The sequence below is a fragment of the Mobula birostris genome, chromosome 6 (genome assembly GCF_030028105.1).
Source record: "Mobula birostris isolate sMobBir1 chromosome 6, sMobBir1.hap1, whole genome shotgun sequence".
Taxonomy (NCBI): domain Eukaryota; kingdom Metazoa; phylum Chordata; class Chondrichthyes; order Myliobatiformes; family Myliobatidae; genus Mobula; species Mobula birostris.
Window position 1 is genome coordinate 135,257,366 of NC_092375.1, and position 19,563 is coordinate 135,276,928.

The 19,563-nt window shown below is 43.0% G+C and overlaps 1 protein-coding gene across 2 annotated transcripts in view; it reads right to left on the bottom strand.

Moving 5' to 3' along the window:
• The window catches only part of agap1 (ArfGAP with GTPase domain, ankyrin repeat and PH domain 1), a 649,964-nt gene that overhangs the window by 73,657 nt on the left and 556,744 nt on the right, over window positions 1-19,563 (bottom strand). For both annotated transcript variants that reach the window (XM_072261395.1, XM_072261394.1), the window contains exon 16: window positions 18,166-18,388. In XM_072261395.1, coding sequence (XP_072117496.1) covers window positions 18,166-18,388 — 223 coding nt within the window. The remainder of the gene's footprint in view (window positions 1-18,165; window positions 18,389-19,563) is intronic.

The following is a 19,563-nucleotide window of genomic DNA, read 5'->3' on the forward strand; positions in this document are numbered from 1 at the left end:
AAAGTAGTGAATCTGTGGAATATCTGCTCAGGGAAGCAGGAGAGCCTACCTCATTAAATCTATCTGAGCGGAATTACAGGTTTCCCCTGCTATCCGAAGGTAGAGCGTTCCTATGAAACGGTTCGTAAGCCGGAATGTCGTAAAGTGAATAAGCAATTACCATTTATTAACATGGGAAAAATTTTTGAGCGTTCCCAGACCCAAAAAATAACCTACAAAATCACGCCAAATAACACATAAAACCTAAAATAACAGTAACATATTGTAAAAGCAGGAATGATATGATAAATACACAGCCTATATAAAGTAGAAATACTTTTCTGCAGCACTGTGTAGCGCAGCAAAAATCTCACGGCAGCGCTCTCGGCAGAAACACTCTCTCCAGTAATCTTTCAGCTATGAAGCTGCCAAATCACACCAAATAACACATAAAAATACACAGCCTATATAAAGTAGAAATAATGTATGTACAGTGTAGTTTCACTTACCGGAATCAGGAAGACTCCAATAAATTGGCAGTTTCGTCACAGTTAAACACTTGCTTATATGAATAACCACCTTCTGAAATTATTTTCTTCAGTTCAGCTGGGAACTTTTTGGCAGTTTCAGTATCAGCCGAAGCACTCTCTCCAATAAACGTTAAACCATGAAGCTGCCCTGGCCTCAGAAACCAATCAAACCACCCATGACTACCTTTAAATTCCACTTTCGCACCACTTTCATCACCATCGTCCAGTGCTTTCTGTTTCAGCTTATTAAAAAGACTGACTGATTTCTCCTTAAGTATAAGAAAACTTAACGGAACACCATGGTTTGTACACCCATTAGTCCACTCAAGCAATAGACTTTCCATTTTATCCATTATTGGAATCTGACTGACAGACCACTTTGCTACGAGCAGAACCAACAGTAATGTCGGCAGCTTTCAAAATTCTTTCTCCCTGCGTATAAATAGTGCGAATGGTGGACGCAGGCAAGTTCAACGCGCGGACAATGTCCTTACTTCGTTCACCACAGTCGAAACGCTTAATTATGTCTAGTTTTACACTAAGTGTAACACCCTTACGAGCTCTTTTAGGCTTTTCCGATACCTTAGAATCATCTTGCTAACGGATGCACAAAATAAATCGAGATAAAACACGTGTTTAAGCATTGCCGGCTAGAATGCAGTTCCAGGGGAGGAGCTTGGCTGTTCGGGCGTGCGCTGCCTTCTTTCATAACAGTGAAAACACCTTCTGTTAGTGAAAACAGGTAACTAATGTAGGTCTCTCGTAACAGCGAACGTTCGGAAAACGGGGGCCACCTGTATTATTCTGCCTAGTCTCATTGACCTGTACCTGGACCAAAGCCCTCCATACCCCTCACATTCATGCACTTACCCAAATTTCTCTTAAATTTTGAAGGCAAGCCAGCATCCACCACTTCCGTAGGAAGAGGTACAGTCGACGTTTTGGGTTGAATCCCTTCATCAGGACCTGACGAAGGGTATCGGCCCGAACCGTCAATTGTAACTCTTCCTATAGATGCTGCCTGGCCTGCTGCGTTCACCACCAACTTTGATGTGTGTTGCTTGAATTTCCAGCATCTGCAGAATTCCTCGTGCATCCACCACTTCCCCTGGCAGCTCGATCCACACTTGCACCATCCTCTGAGTGAAGAAGTTTCCCCTCAGATTCCCCATAAATATTTCACCTTTCACCCTTAACTAATGACCTCTAGTTTTAGTCTCACCCAACCTCAGAGGAAAAAGCCTAGTTACGTTAGCAAATCTACACCATTGATAATTTTGTATACCTATCAAATCTTCCCTCATTCTCCTAAACTGTTTAACCTTTCCCTGTAACTCAGATCTTCAAGTCTCAGCAACATCCTTATAAATTTTCTCTGCCACCCAACAATTTCCTGAATATTTACTCCTTCCTTACAAAGGATTCCAGTGCACACCATCCATAGAAGACACGGCAGCAATCAACCAGGTTTCTTTAAAAAACAAGAGAATCTGCAAACGCTGGAAACCCAAAGCACCAAACGCCAATGCCCTTGAACGGAAATTCCTACAAAAAGTAGTGGATACTCTCCAAACTATCACAGGTAAAACTCTTCTAGCCACTGAGCACATCTACGGGAAATGTTGTCCCAGGAAAGCAGCATTCATCATCAGGGACCCCCACCACCCAGGACATGCTCTCTTCACACTGCTGCCATCAGGAAGAAGGTACAGGAGTCTCAGGATTCACTCCACCAGGTTCAGGATCAGTTACTACTCCTTAAACATCTGGCTCTTGAACCACAGGGAATAACTTCCCTCGTCCTATCACTGAAATGTTCCCACAACCAATGGACTTACATTCAAGAACTCTTCATCTCATGTTCTCAATATTTATTGCTTATTTATTTATTTTTATTATTTCTTTCTTTTTGTACTTGCACTGGTTGAATGCCAAAGTTGGGCGGTCTTTCATTGGTTCTGTTGTGGTTACTATTCTATACATTTATTGAATATGTCCTCAAGAAAATGAACCCTAGGGTTGTACATAGTGACATAAATGTACTTTGATAATAAATTTACTTTTAACTTTGAAATTCTGGAAGAACTTAATAAGTCAGGTGACATCAGATGCTACCTAACCTGCTGAGATCCTCCAGCATTTTGTGTGTGTTGATCCAGGCTTCTTTGACACTTCCTCAAACTTCAAATCCTTTACCAACTGAAAAAAACTTTCAGGACAGTTCCATTTTGCAAGTTCTTCTCTGAGGAGCGTGCTGCCCTGATATAAGATGGCATGGGAATAATCCATTCCTTCACTGTTGCTGGGTCACAATCAGAGAGCTCCCAACCCAGCACTGGTGTAGGAGAAACTTCAGTACACACACTGCAGTCAGCAATGGCGCAAGAGGATCAAAACCATCTTCACAGCACTGAATATGTAATTATTGTTAATGTCAGCATTTAATGATGGAATAAATAAAACAGTGGCCTCTGGATTTATTGTCATCATTAACATCACAAGTCTTACGGTCACTGCCTGCATTAAACCCCACATATTAATCCCCAGTGTTATTCTCTTCATTTAATGCCACATGGAAAATAAAAGGTTTATTGAATATCACACTGATTTGTCTCCTTCAGCATCCCACACTGGCTACAGCCATCACTGTCTTGTTTCATATTCTGCACTGGCTGCTGTGATCATCATCGCAGTCCATGCTTCCCGTTGTAATAGGATTTGTGTTCTTAACCACAAATACTGCCCTCTGGGGTTGCCATGTCTTTAATCTTTGACACAATCCTGGAAGACTTCCCTCTTTTAACTGGACATGGGCCTGCTCAAGTTATTGGAGTCTCTTAACACACTGGTGCACACGACCTGGTCTCCTGTGACATGTCAATACTGATGCTTTAGAACTATTTTATCCCTTACTCCTGCAGTTACCATGACCTACAACATATCAATAAGGACCAATTCCCATAACACCATAAACCCCTATGGTTACCAACACACCTTACCAATTCCTGGAGCAATGTCTCCTAAAATCCACTCTGACTAACATGCTGATGCACAATCGTGAAGTTCCTTTAATATCACCCCTCATACCAATGCTATTGGTGTCCTTTAACATCATATACCAAGCTGTATAATCATCTCTGTGAAATAGGCAGACGACAGAACTTATTGATCTCTGATTTTACCCTCTCTTGACTCCAGGAATCACAAGCTGACCAAAGGCGTTCCTATCTCACAGAGGCCCGAGTTATTTGGCAGCAAGTTCTCCCACCTGTGAGAACACAAGGAAGCCTGGCGGGGGCAGAGGTGCAGGAATAGGGTGGGGTGAAAGTGATATTTGAGAAGTAATTCTACAACCTACCGACTCACTTTCAAAGACTCTGCCATTCATGTTGTAGTATTGTTTATTAATAATAATACAAACATGAGTCCTTCAAAGTGAGCATTTAGTTATTTTAAATTTGCACAATTTGTCTCCTTTTGCACATTGGTTGCTTGTCAGAGGAATCAGAAGGCAGGGATAGGCAGCGATCCAGCTAATGAAGAAACCAGTGCAGACTGATTTTGGTTGGTGAAGGTATTGTGGTTTGAGTGCCAACACTAATTTACCAACAGATCTTACCAGAACGACTTTCTAGGAAGGTGGAACAGCCTACACTTCCAGCGTATGCAACATTCACAAACTCCAAATAATGGGAGACATAACAATCCTGTACAAAGACATGTGTCATGTGGGCACAACACCACTCTAAAATTACAGAAAAGCACAATGCTGCCACAAAGTGACCCAATAAAGCTCTGTGGCTTAAGATAGTTTTCACCCATCAATAGAATTTTTGAGCAGAAACCTTCTTGACCTCATTGAAATGTGAATGATCCTACGTAAGAGGGCTTGACAGGGAAACACTGAGATGCTTCCACTAACAGGAGAGTCATGGACAAGGGGGCAAAACTGCAAAATAAGGAGCAGGTTATCTAAAGCCAAGGTCTGCAGTAATTTCTTCTTTCAAATATATCTCTGGAATTAACCACCTGACAGGGTTGTAGAGGCTTTTCATTAGAAGTATATGTAGGTAAATTTTTTGAAAGTTTGAGAAACTTGGGGACTTGGCACAGAAGAGGAGCTGACTTCTGGAGGAGGTCAGCAATGATTATGTTGAATGGCAGGGCAGGCTTGAGGGGCTGAATGGCCTACACCTGCTCTTACTTTCCTGTGTTTTTGTGTTCAAACACAAGCGAGCACAGGCAGGATGCAAAGACACGCTGAACTAAAGTGAGCTGCCACAGCCTGCTTCTCTGCTGATGGGAGAGGGGGAGAATTCTGCAGAAGTCACAAACGACCTGCTCTCTACTGCAAGCAGCTGCTCAAAAATCCCCGGGGAAAAAAACAGCAGCGCAGAACATGATGGCTGCTGTGACCATCCCAACCACAGAGGTCTCGACCTGTTCTGTGGCTGCAGCACCAACACGATGGAAACCTCCGTCAGCACCTCTTGACAGAGGCAGAACAACTCACAGTCCCGCACATCACTGAGGCGCTCCCCCCTCATCGTTTCCCCCCACTCCAGACTTACTACCCTGCACAGCATACCCCGTAATCATCCTCCCAGCACATTGCACACACCTTCACCAGGCACACTTCTTCAAAGAAAATGTTTGCGTCCCTCTTACAACACCAGATATTTGAAGCTGACAGCAGGGGAAGTACCATCCACATGGTGCATCTACAGTATCGATTTTAAGGTGCAGTGCTTGGGGCCTTGAGGCTTTTTGGTTACCTAGAGTTGGGGTTGTCTCATTTTACCTGAGGGGGTTCTTCCTCCTGACTCTGGGCAATAATTGATATGACTAATCAGTATCAATACCAGCGAGGATTAGCAAGATGTCACACACTCATTGAGTTATACAGTACTCAAGCAGGTTCTTCATCCCTCCAGCTCCATACTGACCATTTAGCACCCACTTCTACGCAAATCCTACCCCTAGCGTCATTTATTCTACTCACTCTACCATCAACTGCCCCCAGATTTTACCCTCATCTGTACATGAGGGGTGATTTATAGTAGCTAGTTAACCCACCAACCTGCACTTCTTTGGGATGTGGGACGAAACTGGGAAACCCATGGGATCACAGGCAGTGTGTGTAAACTTCACATGGGTAGTCAGGATTGAATGACTTGACGCAAGAGCAGGTCATCAAGAAGCAAAAAATGTATTAGTCCAGGTCTTCCAGCGTGGACATTTCTTTGGGTGTGGATCCTTTCACTGACCCTGGCCAGGTGACCTTGGAGAGATCCGAAATGCTGGCCAAAACAAGCAGGAAGCTGTTTGCTCTCTGAAGGGAAATTCAGCAGACTAAACTTGAGTTCGGAAGACTGAGAAGCAATCTTATTGAAATGGTCAAACTCCTGAAGGGGCTTGTCAGGATGGATATGGAGCTAATGGTTCCACTGAAGGCTGTCCAGAACTGTAGGTCACAGAATCAAATGAAGAGATCAGCCTATACTTAGTCATAGAGTAATTCAGAACTAAAGCACAGAAACAGTCATTGTGGCCCATCTAGTCCATACTGAACTATTTGTAAAGCCTACTTCCATCAACCTGCACATGGACCACAGCCCTCCACATTCTTCCCATTGATGTACTTACCTAATCTTCTCTTAAATGTTGCTATCGAACCCACATTCACTACCCCCGCAAGCAGCGTATTCCCGCACTCTCACCACCCTCTGAATGAAGTTCTCCCTCATGTTCCCCTTAAATATTTTAGCTTTGTTCTTAACCCATGACATCTAATTCTAGTCTCACCCAACCTCAGTGGGAAAAGCAGCACACTTGCATTTACCCTATCCATATCCCTCATAATTTTGTATACCTCTATCACATCTCAAATTATAAAATCAAATAATCACCTTAAATACCTTAAGCCTTAATCTTCTGTACTGGAGTGATTACAAGTCTGATGACTCTTTTTGATGGTTTTTACACTGGGTGGTTGAGAAAGTTTTTCTTTCCATGTTTGGATTCTGGTCTGCATCAGTATTTTTTTTAGAGGATGGTTGCGTGTCTAAGATGACAAGAAAGGTATTAATTCCTCAAGCATCCAAAGCACCAATCCCTAATGTTACTGACTTCTCACAATTTACCATCCAAACTTGTTAGCTTTTCCTTTGAGAAATCACATTACTTATCTGTTATTATGGTTCCTCCAGCGTTTGGAGCACTGGATCTTGGAGTTAGTGTCTCCTTTAACAAATAGTAAATTACTTTGTTATTGACGTTTCTTCCCCCATCTAATTCTGGATTATCCAATATAATACATATTCAGCATTCTAAAAACAGGAGCTGAACTGTCAGGGAAAATTACCAGAGCTTTAAATAAATAAATTCTGGAACAAACTTGTGTTAATTTTGGCTATATTGATCAAATGTGATTCCTGTTCTCATCAACCCTCGACAAGTAAAGCACAGTATTGAATAAAGGCAGATAAAGGAGAAAAAATGAAAATTTCGCACAATCAGTGCTGAAAGATTTTTGCTCACCAGTAATTAAAAAAAGATGGTGCAGAGAAGTAATGGCTCTGTGTAAAGAGTAGGAAGTCAATAGTCTTTCAGCAGACGCCAGCTTCAATTTGTTACTTTGAGGAAGTTTCAGCCACATTCTGATAATTGCAGGGAACTATTTAATCCATTTCCAGGTGACATTAACTGATTAATGCCAGGGAGGAGGTGAAATGGAGGGAGTTGGAGGCAAAAAGGAAGGAGATGGGATCATATCATCATTTGAACTGTCATACTGAAATTATAGCACAAAGACACTTATCTCAAGTTCCATCACACTTTCCAATTCCACCATCTCCACCATCTAGAAAGGCAAGAAAGGTGGTTACAGTGGGAACACCATTGGCTTCAAGTTCTTCTGAATCAACCCTGCTTGGAAATATACTGTGGGGTTCCTTTATCATTGCTCAGTCTAAATATTGTATTAAAATCCTGGAATTCCCTACCTGACTGCATTATGGAACTACACTGACCATACTGGCTGTAGCGAACACCTTTCTAAGGGTCATAGTGCTGGTTTTGCTACCAATGCCCACATTCCAGGAGAAGTTCTTCCTGATGCTACAGTCTGATGGCTTTACTGCAATGTTAAACTTTCCTTTCCTGCACTGCATTTGATCAATATGTAAGCCTGACAAACATCCAGCTGCAGCAAGTAGCTGTGAAAGTCTGTGTCATGTTTCTTATGTTGCATGAAGCAAGAGATAAGATACAGATTAACTTTGTCACATGTACATCAAAACATGGAAGCGTACTATGAAATGCATCAATTTGTGTCAACAGCCAACCAACACAGTCCGAGGATTGCACTGGGGGCATCCGCAAGTGTCACCACGTATCTGGTGCCAACATAACGTGCCCAAGACTCACTAACCTTAATCCAGGAGAGGAAACCCCCAGAGCACCCAGAGGAAACCCTCACGGTCATGCAGAGAACAAACAGACAGCGGCAGGAATCGAACCCTGATCGATGGGTGCTGGTACTATAGAAACCATAGAAACTACAGCACAGAAACAGGCCTTTTGGCCCTTCTTGGCTGTGCCGAACCATTTTCTGCCTAGTCCCACTGACCTGCACATGGACCATATCCCTCCATACACCTCCCATCCATGTATCTGTCCAATTTATTCCTAAATGTTAAAAAAGAACCCGCATTTACCACCTCGTCTGGCAGCTCATTCCATACTCCCACTACTCTCTGTGTGAAGAAGCCCCCCCCTAATGTTCCCTTTAAACTTTTCCCCCCTCACCCTTAACCCATGTCCTCTGGTTTTTTTCTCCCCTTGCCTCAGTGGAAAAAGCCTGCTTGCATTCACTCTATCTATACCCATCATAATTTTATATACCTCTATCAAATCTCCCCTCATTCTTCTACGCTCCAGGGAATAAAGTCCTAACCTATTCAACCTTTCTCTGTAACTGAGTTTCTCAAGTCCCGGCAACATCCTTGTAAACCTTCTCTGCACTCTTTCAACCTCATTTATATCCTTCCTGTAATTTGGTGACCAAAACTGAACACAATCCTCCAGATTCGGCCTCACCAATGCCTTATACAACCTCATCATAACATTCCAGCTCTTATACTCAATACTTTGATTAATAAAGGCCAATGTACCAAAAGCTCTCTTTACGACCCTATCTACCTGTGACGACGCTTTTAGGGAATTTTGTATCTGTATTCCCAGATCCCTCTGTTCCACTGCACTCCTCAGTGCCTTACCATTAACCCTGTATGTTCTACGTTGGTTTGTCCTTCCAACGTGCAATACCTCACACTTGTCAGTATTAAACTCCATCTGCCATTTTTCAGCCCATTTTTCCAGCTGGTCCAAGTCCCTCTGCAGGCTCTGAAAACCTTCCTCACTGTCTACTACACCTCCAATCTTTGTATCATCAGCAAACTTGCTGATCCAATTTACCACATTATCATCCAGATCATTGATATAGATGACAAATAACAATGGACCCAGCACCGATCCCCGTGGCACACCACTAGTCACAGGCCTCCACTCAGAGAAGCAATTCTCTACCACCACTCTCTGGCTTCTTCCATCGAGCCAATGTCTAATCCAATTTACCACCTCTCCATGTATACCTAGCGACTGAATTTTCCTAACTAACCTCCCATGCGGGACCTTGTCAAAGGCCTTACTGAAGTCCATGTGGACAATATCCACTGCCTTCCCTTCATCCACTTTCCTGGTAACCTCCTCGAAAAACTCCAACAGATTGGTCAAACATGACCTACCACGCACAAAGCCATGTTGACTCTCCCTAATAAGCCCCTGTCTATCCAAATGCTTGTAGATTCTGTCTCTTAGTACTCCCTCCAATAACTTACCTACTACTGACGTTAAACTCACCGGCCTATAATTTCCCGGATTACTTTTCGATCCTTTTTTAAACAACGGAACAACATGAGCCACTCTCCAATCCTCCGGCACCTCACCCGTAGACAGCGACATTTTAAATATTTCTGCCAGGGCCCCCGCAATTTCAACACTAGTCTCCTTCAAGGTCCGAGGGAACACTCTGTCAGGTCCTGGGGATTTATCCACTTTAATTTTCCTCAAGACAGCAAGCACCTCCTCCTTTTCAATCTGTACAGTTTCCATGGTCTCACTACTTGATTCCCTCAATTCCATGGATTTCATGCCAGCTTCCTTAGTAAATACAGACGCAAAAAACCTATTTAAGATCTCCCCCATTTCCTTTGGTTCCACACAAAGCCGACCACTCTGATCTTCAAGAGGACCAATTTTATCCCTTACAATCCTTTTGCTCTTAATATACTTGTAAAAGCTCTTTGGATTATCCTTCACTTTGACTGCCAAGGCAACCTCATGTCTTCTTTTAGCCCTCCTGATTTCTTTCTTAAGTATTTTCTTGCACTTCTTATACTCCTCAAGCACCTGATTTACCCCGTTTCCTATACATTTCATACAACTCCCTCTTCTTCTTTATCAGAGTTGCAATATCCCTTGAGAACCAAGGTTCCTTATTCCTATTCAATTTGCCTTTAATCCTGACAGGAACATACAAACTCTGCACTCTCAAAATTTCCCCTTTGAAGGCTTCCCACCTACCAATCACATCTTTGCCAGAGAACAACCTGTCCCAATCCATGCTTCTTAGATCCTTTCTCATTTCTTCAAATTTGGCCTTCTTCCAGTTCAGAACCTCAACCCTAGGACCAGATCTATCCTTGTCCATGATCAAATTGAAACTAATGGTGTTATGATCACTGGAACCAAAGTGCTCCCCTACACAGACTTCTGTCACTTGCCCTAATTCGTTACCTAACAGGAGAGCCAATATTGCATCCCCTCTAGTTGGTCCCTCTATATATTGATTTAGAAAACTTTCCTGAACACATTTTACAAACTCTAAACCATCTAGACCCCTAACAGTATGGGAGTCCCAATCAATGTATGGAAAATTAAAATCCCCTACCACCACAACTTTATGTTTCCTGCAGTTGCCTGCTATCTCTCTGCAGATTTGCTCTTCCAAGTCTCGTTGACTATTGGGTGGTCTGTAATACAATCCCACTAATGTGACCATACCTTTCCTGTTTCTCAGCTCCACCCATAAGGACTCAGTAGACAAGCCTTCTAATCTGTCCTGCCTGAGCACTGCTGTAATATTTTCCCTAACAAGCAATGCTACTCCCCCACCTTTCATTCCCCTGCTTCGATCACATCTGAAACATCGGAACCCTGGAATATTAAGCTGCTAGTCCTGCCCCTCCTGTAGCCAAGTTTCACTAATTGCTACAACATCATAATTCCACGTGTCAATCCACGCTCTCAACTTATCCGCCTTCCCCGCAATACTCCTAGCATTGAAATATATACACCTCAGAAGATTTTTACCACCACTCACAACCTTTCTATCAGCGGATTTGCTTAAACTTTCAACATCATTTATTTTCACCCCAGCCACACTGTCAGCTCTGGCACTCTGGTTCCCATACCCCTGCAAATCTAGTTTAAAGCCTCCCCAATAGCACTAACAAACCTCCCTGAAAGGATATTGGTCCCCCTGTGGTTCAAGTGTAACCCGTCTCTCTTGTACAGGTCCCACCTGCCCCAGAAGAGGTCCCAATGATCCTGAAATCTGAAACCCTGCCCCCTACACCAGTTCCTCAGCCACTTGTTCCTCCTCCAGAGCATCCTATTCCTACCCTCACTGGCACCTAGCACAGGTAGCAATCCTGAGATTACCACCCTTGAGGTCCTGCTTTTCAACTTCCTACCAAGCTCTCCATACTCACTGTCCAGGACCTCTTCACTCTTCCTTGCTATGTCATTGGTACCGATGTGCACCACGACATCTGGCTGGTCACCCTCCCACTTCAGAATGTCATGCAATCGATCAGAGACATCCTTGACCCTGGCACCTGGGAGGCAACAAACCATCCTGGATTCTCTGTCACGACCACAGAACCTTCTATCTGCACCTCTGACTATCAAGTCCCCTATCACTACCGCTCTCCTCTTTCTCCCCCCTCCCTTCTGCACTGCAGAGCCAGAATAGGTGCCAGAGATCCGGCTACTGCAGCTAGTCCCAGGTAAGTCTCCCCCCCCAACAGTATCCAATGCGATATACTTGTTGAGGTGAATGGCCACAGGGGAACCCTGCTCTGCCTGCCCTTTCCTCTTCCCTCGCCTGACAGTGACCCAATTTCCTGTGCTCTGCTCCTTTGGCATAACTACCTCCCTGTAGCTACGATCTATAATCTCCTCATTCTCCCGAATGATCCGCAGGTCACCCAGCTCCTGCTCCAGTTCCCTAACGCGGTTTGTCAGGAGCTGCAGCTGGATGCACTTCTTGCAGGTGTCGTTGTCAGGGACACCGGAGGGCTCCCTGACTTCCCACATCCTGCAAGAGGAGCATTCCAACATCCTGCCTGGCATTCTCTCTACGCTAGACAATCTGAACAAAAAACTTACCAGAACCTACCCTAGCCCCTGCCTGTTCTCGCCGAAGCCTGTTTGAGCCAAAGCCGTCCCACTCTGACTCAGTCCACTCCGACGATGGCCGCTGTATATGGTGGTCTGCTTTTTAAACCTTGGCGCGCTATGTCACACGCTTGCGCAGTGCAGACCCTTCTCCCTGAGCAGTGTTTAAAAAAAAACACGACTTTTTCTACCCGATTTCTTCACTCCTTCTCAGCTGCTTGCTTCGACTGAAACCTATAAAGCGATTGTGCTAACTGCTGTGGTACTATGCCGCTCCGCTTTACCAGGAGGTAAAGTGTAGTGGCTGGACTCCACTATACTGCAGAAAAAACAGTAAAAATCAACATGCCCAAGTGTGGTCATTAAAAGAGGAGAGTGTTAAATATTACATGTGGTATCCTTCCTGTTCTTCCCTCTCCGTCCCACTTAGTCACACAGGACTCTGTGAGAATTACAGTTGTACGTGGCCTAGACAAAATTAAATCCTATTTGGCTGCAGCTTGTTACAATCATTACAGCACTTTGGAAGTGTAATCTGCACCCAATGTGTAATACACTGTAATGTTTCACTGCTAATGTAATGGCCTCTCTGTAATGCTTCACTGCTAATGTAATGGTTTCTATGTAGCAGCAAGTTTGGGTTGTGACTAGGGATAACGGGGGCTTTGGAATGTGTGCCATCCAATGAGAGGCATGTTGTTCTTTCTTGTGGGTCTGAGAGAAGGGATTTCGCAGTCTTCTGTCAGCAAGAGATGAAGAGAGAAGATGCAAGTGGAGAGAGCTGGTAGACCGCTGGACGGAGTGGACTTGGAGAGAGGGTTCATGGGTCAGTGACGCTCGGAGGAGGTCAATGGGAACGAATGGATGGAACCGTGAGCTCCAACATGCACATTAGACAGTTTCATTGAAATGGGTCCTTTTCTTTTTATTTTCTTTACTAATCCTATATTCAAATTAAGATTTATAAAGTTGAATTGTTTAATTGCATATGGTGTACTGTCTGATATTGTGCGGTGCAGATTTGTAACCGGGCAACACATCGTGCAGCATCCACACACACGAGGTTTCTCAGTTTGGCTGGGACAGAGGCTGTCTTCCTCTAGACAAACGTAGGTTGGCCGAACCTGAGGGTTACAAATGGAAATGGAGCAGCCACTCAACAAAGTGAAACTACAAATAGTCTTCTGCTTTAATGCTGATTCTGTGAGAAGATTTGGGCAAATTCCTTGGCTCATCTTCAAAACAATGTCACGGCATCTTTGAGGACCGCTGCAAGGGTAGGCAGGACTTTGGGCTAATGCCAATTACAGTGATATAAACAGCAGTTACGGGCCATTCGGCCCATCTAGTCCATGCTGACCCAATCTTCTGCTTAGTCCCATCGACCTGCATCTGAATCGTAGTCCTCCAAACTCCTCCCCATCCATGTACTTAACCAAACTTCTCATAATTTGGGATTAAGAGAATCCCAATTGGCCAGATTTAGGAACAGCTTCTTTCCAACCGTGATAAGACTGCTGAACGGATCCTGACCTGGATCTGGGCCGTACCCTCCAAATATCTGGACCTGCCTCTCAGTTTTTTTGCACTACCTCACTTTCCATTTTTCTATTTTCTATTTATGATTTATAATTTAAATTTTTAATATTTACTATCGATTTGTAATTCAGGGAGCAAGAAGCGCAGAATCAAATATTGCTGTGATGATTGTACGTTCTAGTATCAATTGTTTGGCAACAGTAAAGTATAAAGTATAAATGTTACAACTGAACCCACATCTACCACTTCCACTGCCAGTTCGCCCACACTTGAAGCATCTTCTGAGTGGAAAAAGTTCCCCTTATACTCCCCTTAAATAGTTCACCTTTCACCCTAAACCTATGACCTCTAGTTCTAGTCTCATCCAACCTGAGGGGAAAGAGCCTGCATGCACTCGCCCTATCTATATCCCTCATAATTTCACATACCTGAATAAGATCTCCCCTCATTCTCCTCACTCCAGGGAATACAAGTCCTAACCTATTCAACATATTCCTATAACTTGAAGCCTCAAGTCCTGGCAACATCCTTATAAATTTTCTCTGCAATCTTTCAATCTTATTGATATCTTTCCTGTAGATAGGTGACCAGAACCGCGCACAATACTCTAAACAGCCTCACCAATGTCTCATAGTTAAAAGATGGCAGCTTCAATGGCCCCTCAAACGCACTCTGCCAGTCACTGCAAGTGCCGTATGAAATCTCCAGTGTGAAATATGAACAGAAAGCATTTGAATAGAAGCCAAGCACGCATTCACCTGAGCACTACTGGCCACCTCTCTCACAGAATTGATGACAGGCTGGAGACATTAGGCCTGTAAGAGGATGAGGGGTGGCCTTACTCAAACAAGCAAGATCCCAGTGACAGGTTAGGTGTTGAAATGTTTTCACAAGTGGCAATGACAATGATTCAAACTTGCTTGCTATTTGAGATTCCTTATGAATCTCGCTTGAATTAGCACTTACATAGGTTTTATCACTGCTGTTTTGTATCACCACCCGGTTCCATGTAATAAATTCATGCATCTATTCTGTTCCTTAAAAACAATTCAAATGCCAAGCCAGTGATAACCAATCATACAGAGTGTTGCAGTAACCAAAACTGTAATTTCTGCCCATGTTTTTGCAGTGTACAGCATGAAACATTTCTACAAAAAGCTATTTATAAAGACAAGTGTGTTAAACATGATGAGGGAAACCCACAACATTCCACCTCTCTCATATTGAGACAGACTGAACCACATGATGAAAATCTGGAGGAACACACACAAAATGCTCAGCAGCGCAGGCATCATCTATGGAAATGTATGAACGATCAACGTTTGGGCAGAGAGTATTCACCAGGGCCTCAGCCTGAAACGTTGACAGTATATTCCTCTCCATAAATGCTGCCTGATCTGCTGAGTTCCTCCAACAATTTGTGTGTATTGCTCTGGATTTCCAGCACCTGCAGAATCTCTTGTGTTCATGAAGACTGAGTAAGCCTAAGATGGGTCACTTGCTAGACTCCCTCCAAACCTTGCACAGATCACACAGCTGAAAGTGACATTTAAACCATCAGTGAGAAGATCTGATTCCTAGGCCTCAACCTGTTGTACAGGCTGCACATCTGTGGTACGATGATGTTTTCACCATGGTGACTCCCCACACAATGTCATAGAGACCCTCAAACAGAGAGGTTTGCTGACTGATATAGCTTGAAGACGATAGAGTAGAGAGAACCTGCTTCTTCTGGTAAGGAAGTTCAAAACAAGTGGGCATAATTTAAAATCACAAATCTGGAACTCACTCCCCAAAAGCTGAGGGCTGAATTAAAGATTAAAGGTCAGCCATGATCTAATTGAATGTCAGATGAAGCTCAAGGGGTTGGAGCTTACATTCAGCCATTCAGTCCCAGAGTGCCAACTCTAGGCAATTACTGAAGGTGACAATTAGATTACAACAAAGAAAAGGTAGACTGCAGAGGGAATAAGGAAACTCTGCAAGTGAAGAAGAAAAGTGCAGAGATATGCTCTAAATTGCCAAGTATTGTCTCAGTTTGATCTGAAACTTCAGGCAGAATCAGATATTGTGGAATTTGTCATGTGGGCCCTAAAAGTATCCCTTTTCATCACTGTGAAGTCAATTAAGCAACTACACAAATACTCTAGGGATAGGGTTTGGTGGGGGTCTAAGTGAGTTTCATATTACTGCCTGCCTTTGAAATGCTGCTATTCTTTAAATGTTAATTCAGAAAAGACTATCATCCATTAATAGGTGCTCTCAAAACTTAATATAAGTATTAGGTATTAGATATAAATCCATCTAAATGGTGGAAACTAGCAGTTCAAAAGGTGTTTGCAATAAAATGAAAACTGACTGTGACAACTTTCATGTAGTGTGTAAAAGGCAGCACAGTGCTATAATTGCTTGGTGCCCTGGTTTCCTCCCACATCTCAAAGATGTGCAGATAGGCAGGTTAGAGGCTGTAAATTGCCTCTAGTGTGTGGTAGAAAATAGGGTGAGATAGTGGGGAAAATTAAAAATGGAATTAAGATAGGGCAGTTCTAAGGTGCTTGGAAGTATAGAGGAGATGTCAGAGGCAAGTTTTTTTTACACAGAGTGGTGAGTACATGGAATGGGCTTCTGGCGATGGTGGTGGAGGTGGATACAATCGGGTCTTTTAAGAGACTCTTGGATAGATACACGGAGCTTAGAAAAAGTGCTATGGGTAACTATAGGTAATTTCTAAAGTAAGTACATGTTTGGCACAGCACTGTGGGCCGATGGGCCTGTATTGTGCTGTAGGTTTTCTGTGTTTCTAAGATAGGATTAGTGTAAACAGATCGAGGGGGTCAAGGGCCTCTTTCCTTGCTATATCTCCCTATGATTCTAAAAGTGCTGTCTTGACCTGTGTTGACAAAAAAATTATGCAAGGATACCAATCTTACCCTGCATTTTCACTTCCATGTTACACACAAAGAACGAACTTTGGAGGCAGTGGGAATCAGAGACTTTTAACTGATGACTGCCAGGGTCAGTTAATGTATTCAGAAACAAACTCAGAATTTTACTTAACACCATCTTGAGAACAGCGGAAAATATTAAAAGAAAAGCAAGTCACTGCTAAAAACTGCATCAGCTTGATCTTGTGTCATTATACAATTAGCGAATAGGTTTAGGTATGAGGCTGAGCCTGAATATAACAATTTGACATCACAGGAGTTTCCACGTTTTGAAATAAGACAGTGCACTACCTTAGCTTTGTAAGTGCACATACACAGAAGCATGATAGACATGAAGTCACAAGAGACTGCAGGTGCTGGAATCAACTTGACAAACATGACTTTTAAACTACTTTCTAATCTGTAGCACACAGTGACACAGAGAAAAGTTATATTATGCTGAGGACACAAAGTAAGAGTGAATCAGGAGAATGCCTGACCCCTGAACGATGGGAAGCAAAGAAGGATCCTGTCATGGAAAGAAATTAGAGATGTAATAGGAGCATGGAGAAGGAAGAGGCACGCAAAGTGAGGAAAAACTCAGGAAAAACTGGGCTAAGCAAAATACACAAATGTAAAACATGGGAAATTAACTCCAAGCAATATTTGTTAATGCCAAGAGAATGACTGGATAAAGCATGCCATGTACATCTTTATTTTTATTACAATAGTTACAGTGCATTAATGGACTCCCCTCACAAAAGACTTTTAATTTGAATTAGCTGTCAGTGTAAATGCCTGCATCTGTGTCCATGTGTTTGTGTGAAGATTACGGTAGGATTGTAGTCATGGCTGGTGTTAGTACCCCTTCACCCCTGAGAGAGAACATTGTGGGCTGATGCCCCATACCAGGATTTCAGCAAAAGGTTATGTTGCCACTTCAATGCAACACTGAGAGGAAGCTGCCTAGGCAGATACACTGACTTTCAGAAGACTTTAAGCCAGGGCCTCAGCCCTCAGTTGGACAAGAAACACCCCAATTCATTACCTGACGGAGAGTTACCACAAACCAAATAAACCTTGAATGTAAATTGTTTGCGATATGTCACTATTTTGAAAATCCAGATATACTGTATTCACTGAGTCCTCCATATCTGCTCTGCTAGATTTATGATAGATAATTGTCCCTTTAGAAAACCCAACACTGAATGGTTCCACCAGCTGCAGGACTACACTCAGTTCTGCTTTGTGCAGTATTTATTGGAAATACAGTAGATGTTACTTAAATCACTTGAAATGCCGAGAAATACTTTTGCATTCAGTGAATGATGCTGCAGAAAAGCACTAACCATTCCTCTCCCCTGATCAGCAGACAAGTAGCCTGTACTATATCAGCCCACTTGGTACCCATCACACAGTGAACTATCCCAAGGCATTTTACAAGCTTTAAACAAATAACCATTGACATCAAGCCACTAAATGGGACAGAGACAAGAAGTGTTACAACTTTAACCAAAAACTTGAAGTAACAAGGACTGTCAAAGGGAGAGGTGGCAAGGTTAAAGAAGGGCAGGTGACACTACACCAAGTGGGACCAGCCAACTGCACTCAGCAATGGTCTGAAGAAAGATTTCAGCAACTATTTCAATAAATTGAAACATACGCTTTACCTAGTAGAATCCGGTGAGGGTTTGGTACGTCCCTGAGCACTTCCTTCCCAGATGCCATTTGCCATTTCATTCCCAATGGATGACATCACTCGGATGAGTTCCACCGGCCAATCATCAAGATCAAGAGAGCGGACACGTGACAGGTGGGTGCCAAGATTGCGATGAATACCTGAACATTCGATGCAGATGAGAGCTCCAAGGTTCAAACTGGCCCAGTCTGGATCTGAAATAATCAAATCAGTCAATTAAACCTTTTTTTTAAATCTAAAGTCCTTCTTCTTTAGATATACTCATCCCTTCAAACAATCTATCCACATATGGCATTCCTCTGTTATAACATTCTTTTTTTGTCTGAACACTGGGCTCCAATGACTTCTGCGAGAGTTGTGGTAGCGTGATATAAGATGGACTCTTGACCTCACAATCTACCTCATGATGATTTGCACCTTATTGTCTACCTTATTCTGCACTGTGAAGGGTTTTCATTGTAATAACGATAAAATCAATTAACAATAAATATATTGATGGCATTCCTTTATCTCTTAATAGTAATTTTAGTGTTCAACTTAGCTTTTGGAACTAGGTCACCATCAAACAAAGGGTCTTCTGCCAGAGGGGAAAAACCCAGAAAATTAACAGAATCACCTATGGCCATCACCATGAGTTGATATGAAGATCAATTCTGCTGGCTTGCGACATAGGGTGGAGGGCTGTTACTTAGGATTGACAAAGATCTGAAAATTTGCTGGAGTTCTACCATGGATGTGGAGAGACAAGAAAAAAAAGATCCCAGGAATGAAAGGGTTAATGTATGAGGAGTGTTTGATGGTTCTGGCCCCGTACTTGCGAGGGTTTAGAAGAATGAGAGGGTATCTCATTGAAACCTACTAAATACTGAATGGCCTAGACAGAGTGGACATGGAGAGGGTGTGGGGGGGGATCTCGGACCAGCAGGCATAGCCTCAGAACAGAGGGATATCCCTTTAGAACAGAGAGCAGGAGTAATTTCTTTAGCCAGAGGGTGGCGAATTGGTGGAATTCATTGCCACAGATTGCCAAGTCATTGGGTATACTTAAAGTGGAGGTGGATAGGTTCTCAAATAGGAAGGATATCAAAGGTTATGGGAAAAAGGTAAGAGAATGGGGTTGAAAGAGATGATAAAGCAGCCATGAGGGAATGGTGAAGCAAACTCAGTGGGCCGAATGGCCTAATTCTGCTCCTATGTCTTATGATCTTAAAATCTGGAGATTCTTTCCTTAACGCAGGAAAGGCAAAAGAAAATTTAATAAAGGGATCTACAAAGGACAAACTATCTTCACAGCCGGAAGGGTCAGCAACATGAGGGCACAGACTTAAGGTAATTGGTGAAAAACTCAGAGGGGAGATGAGGAGATTTT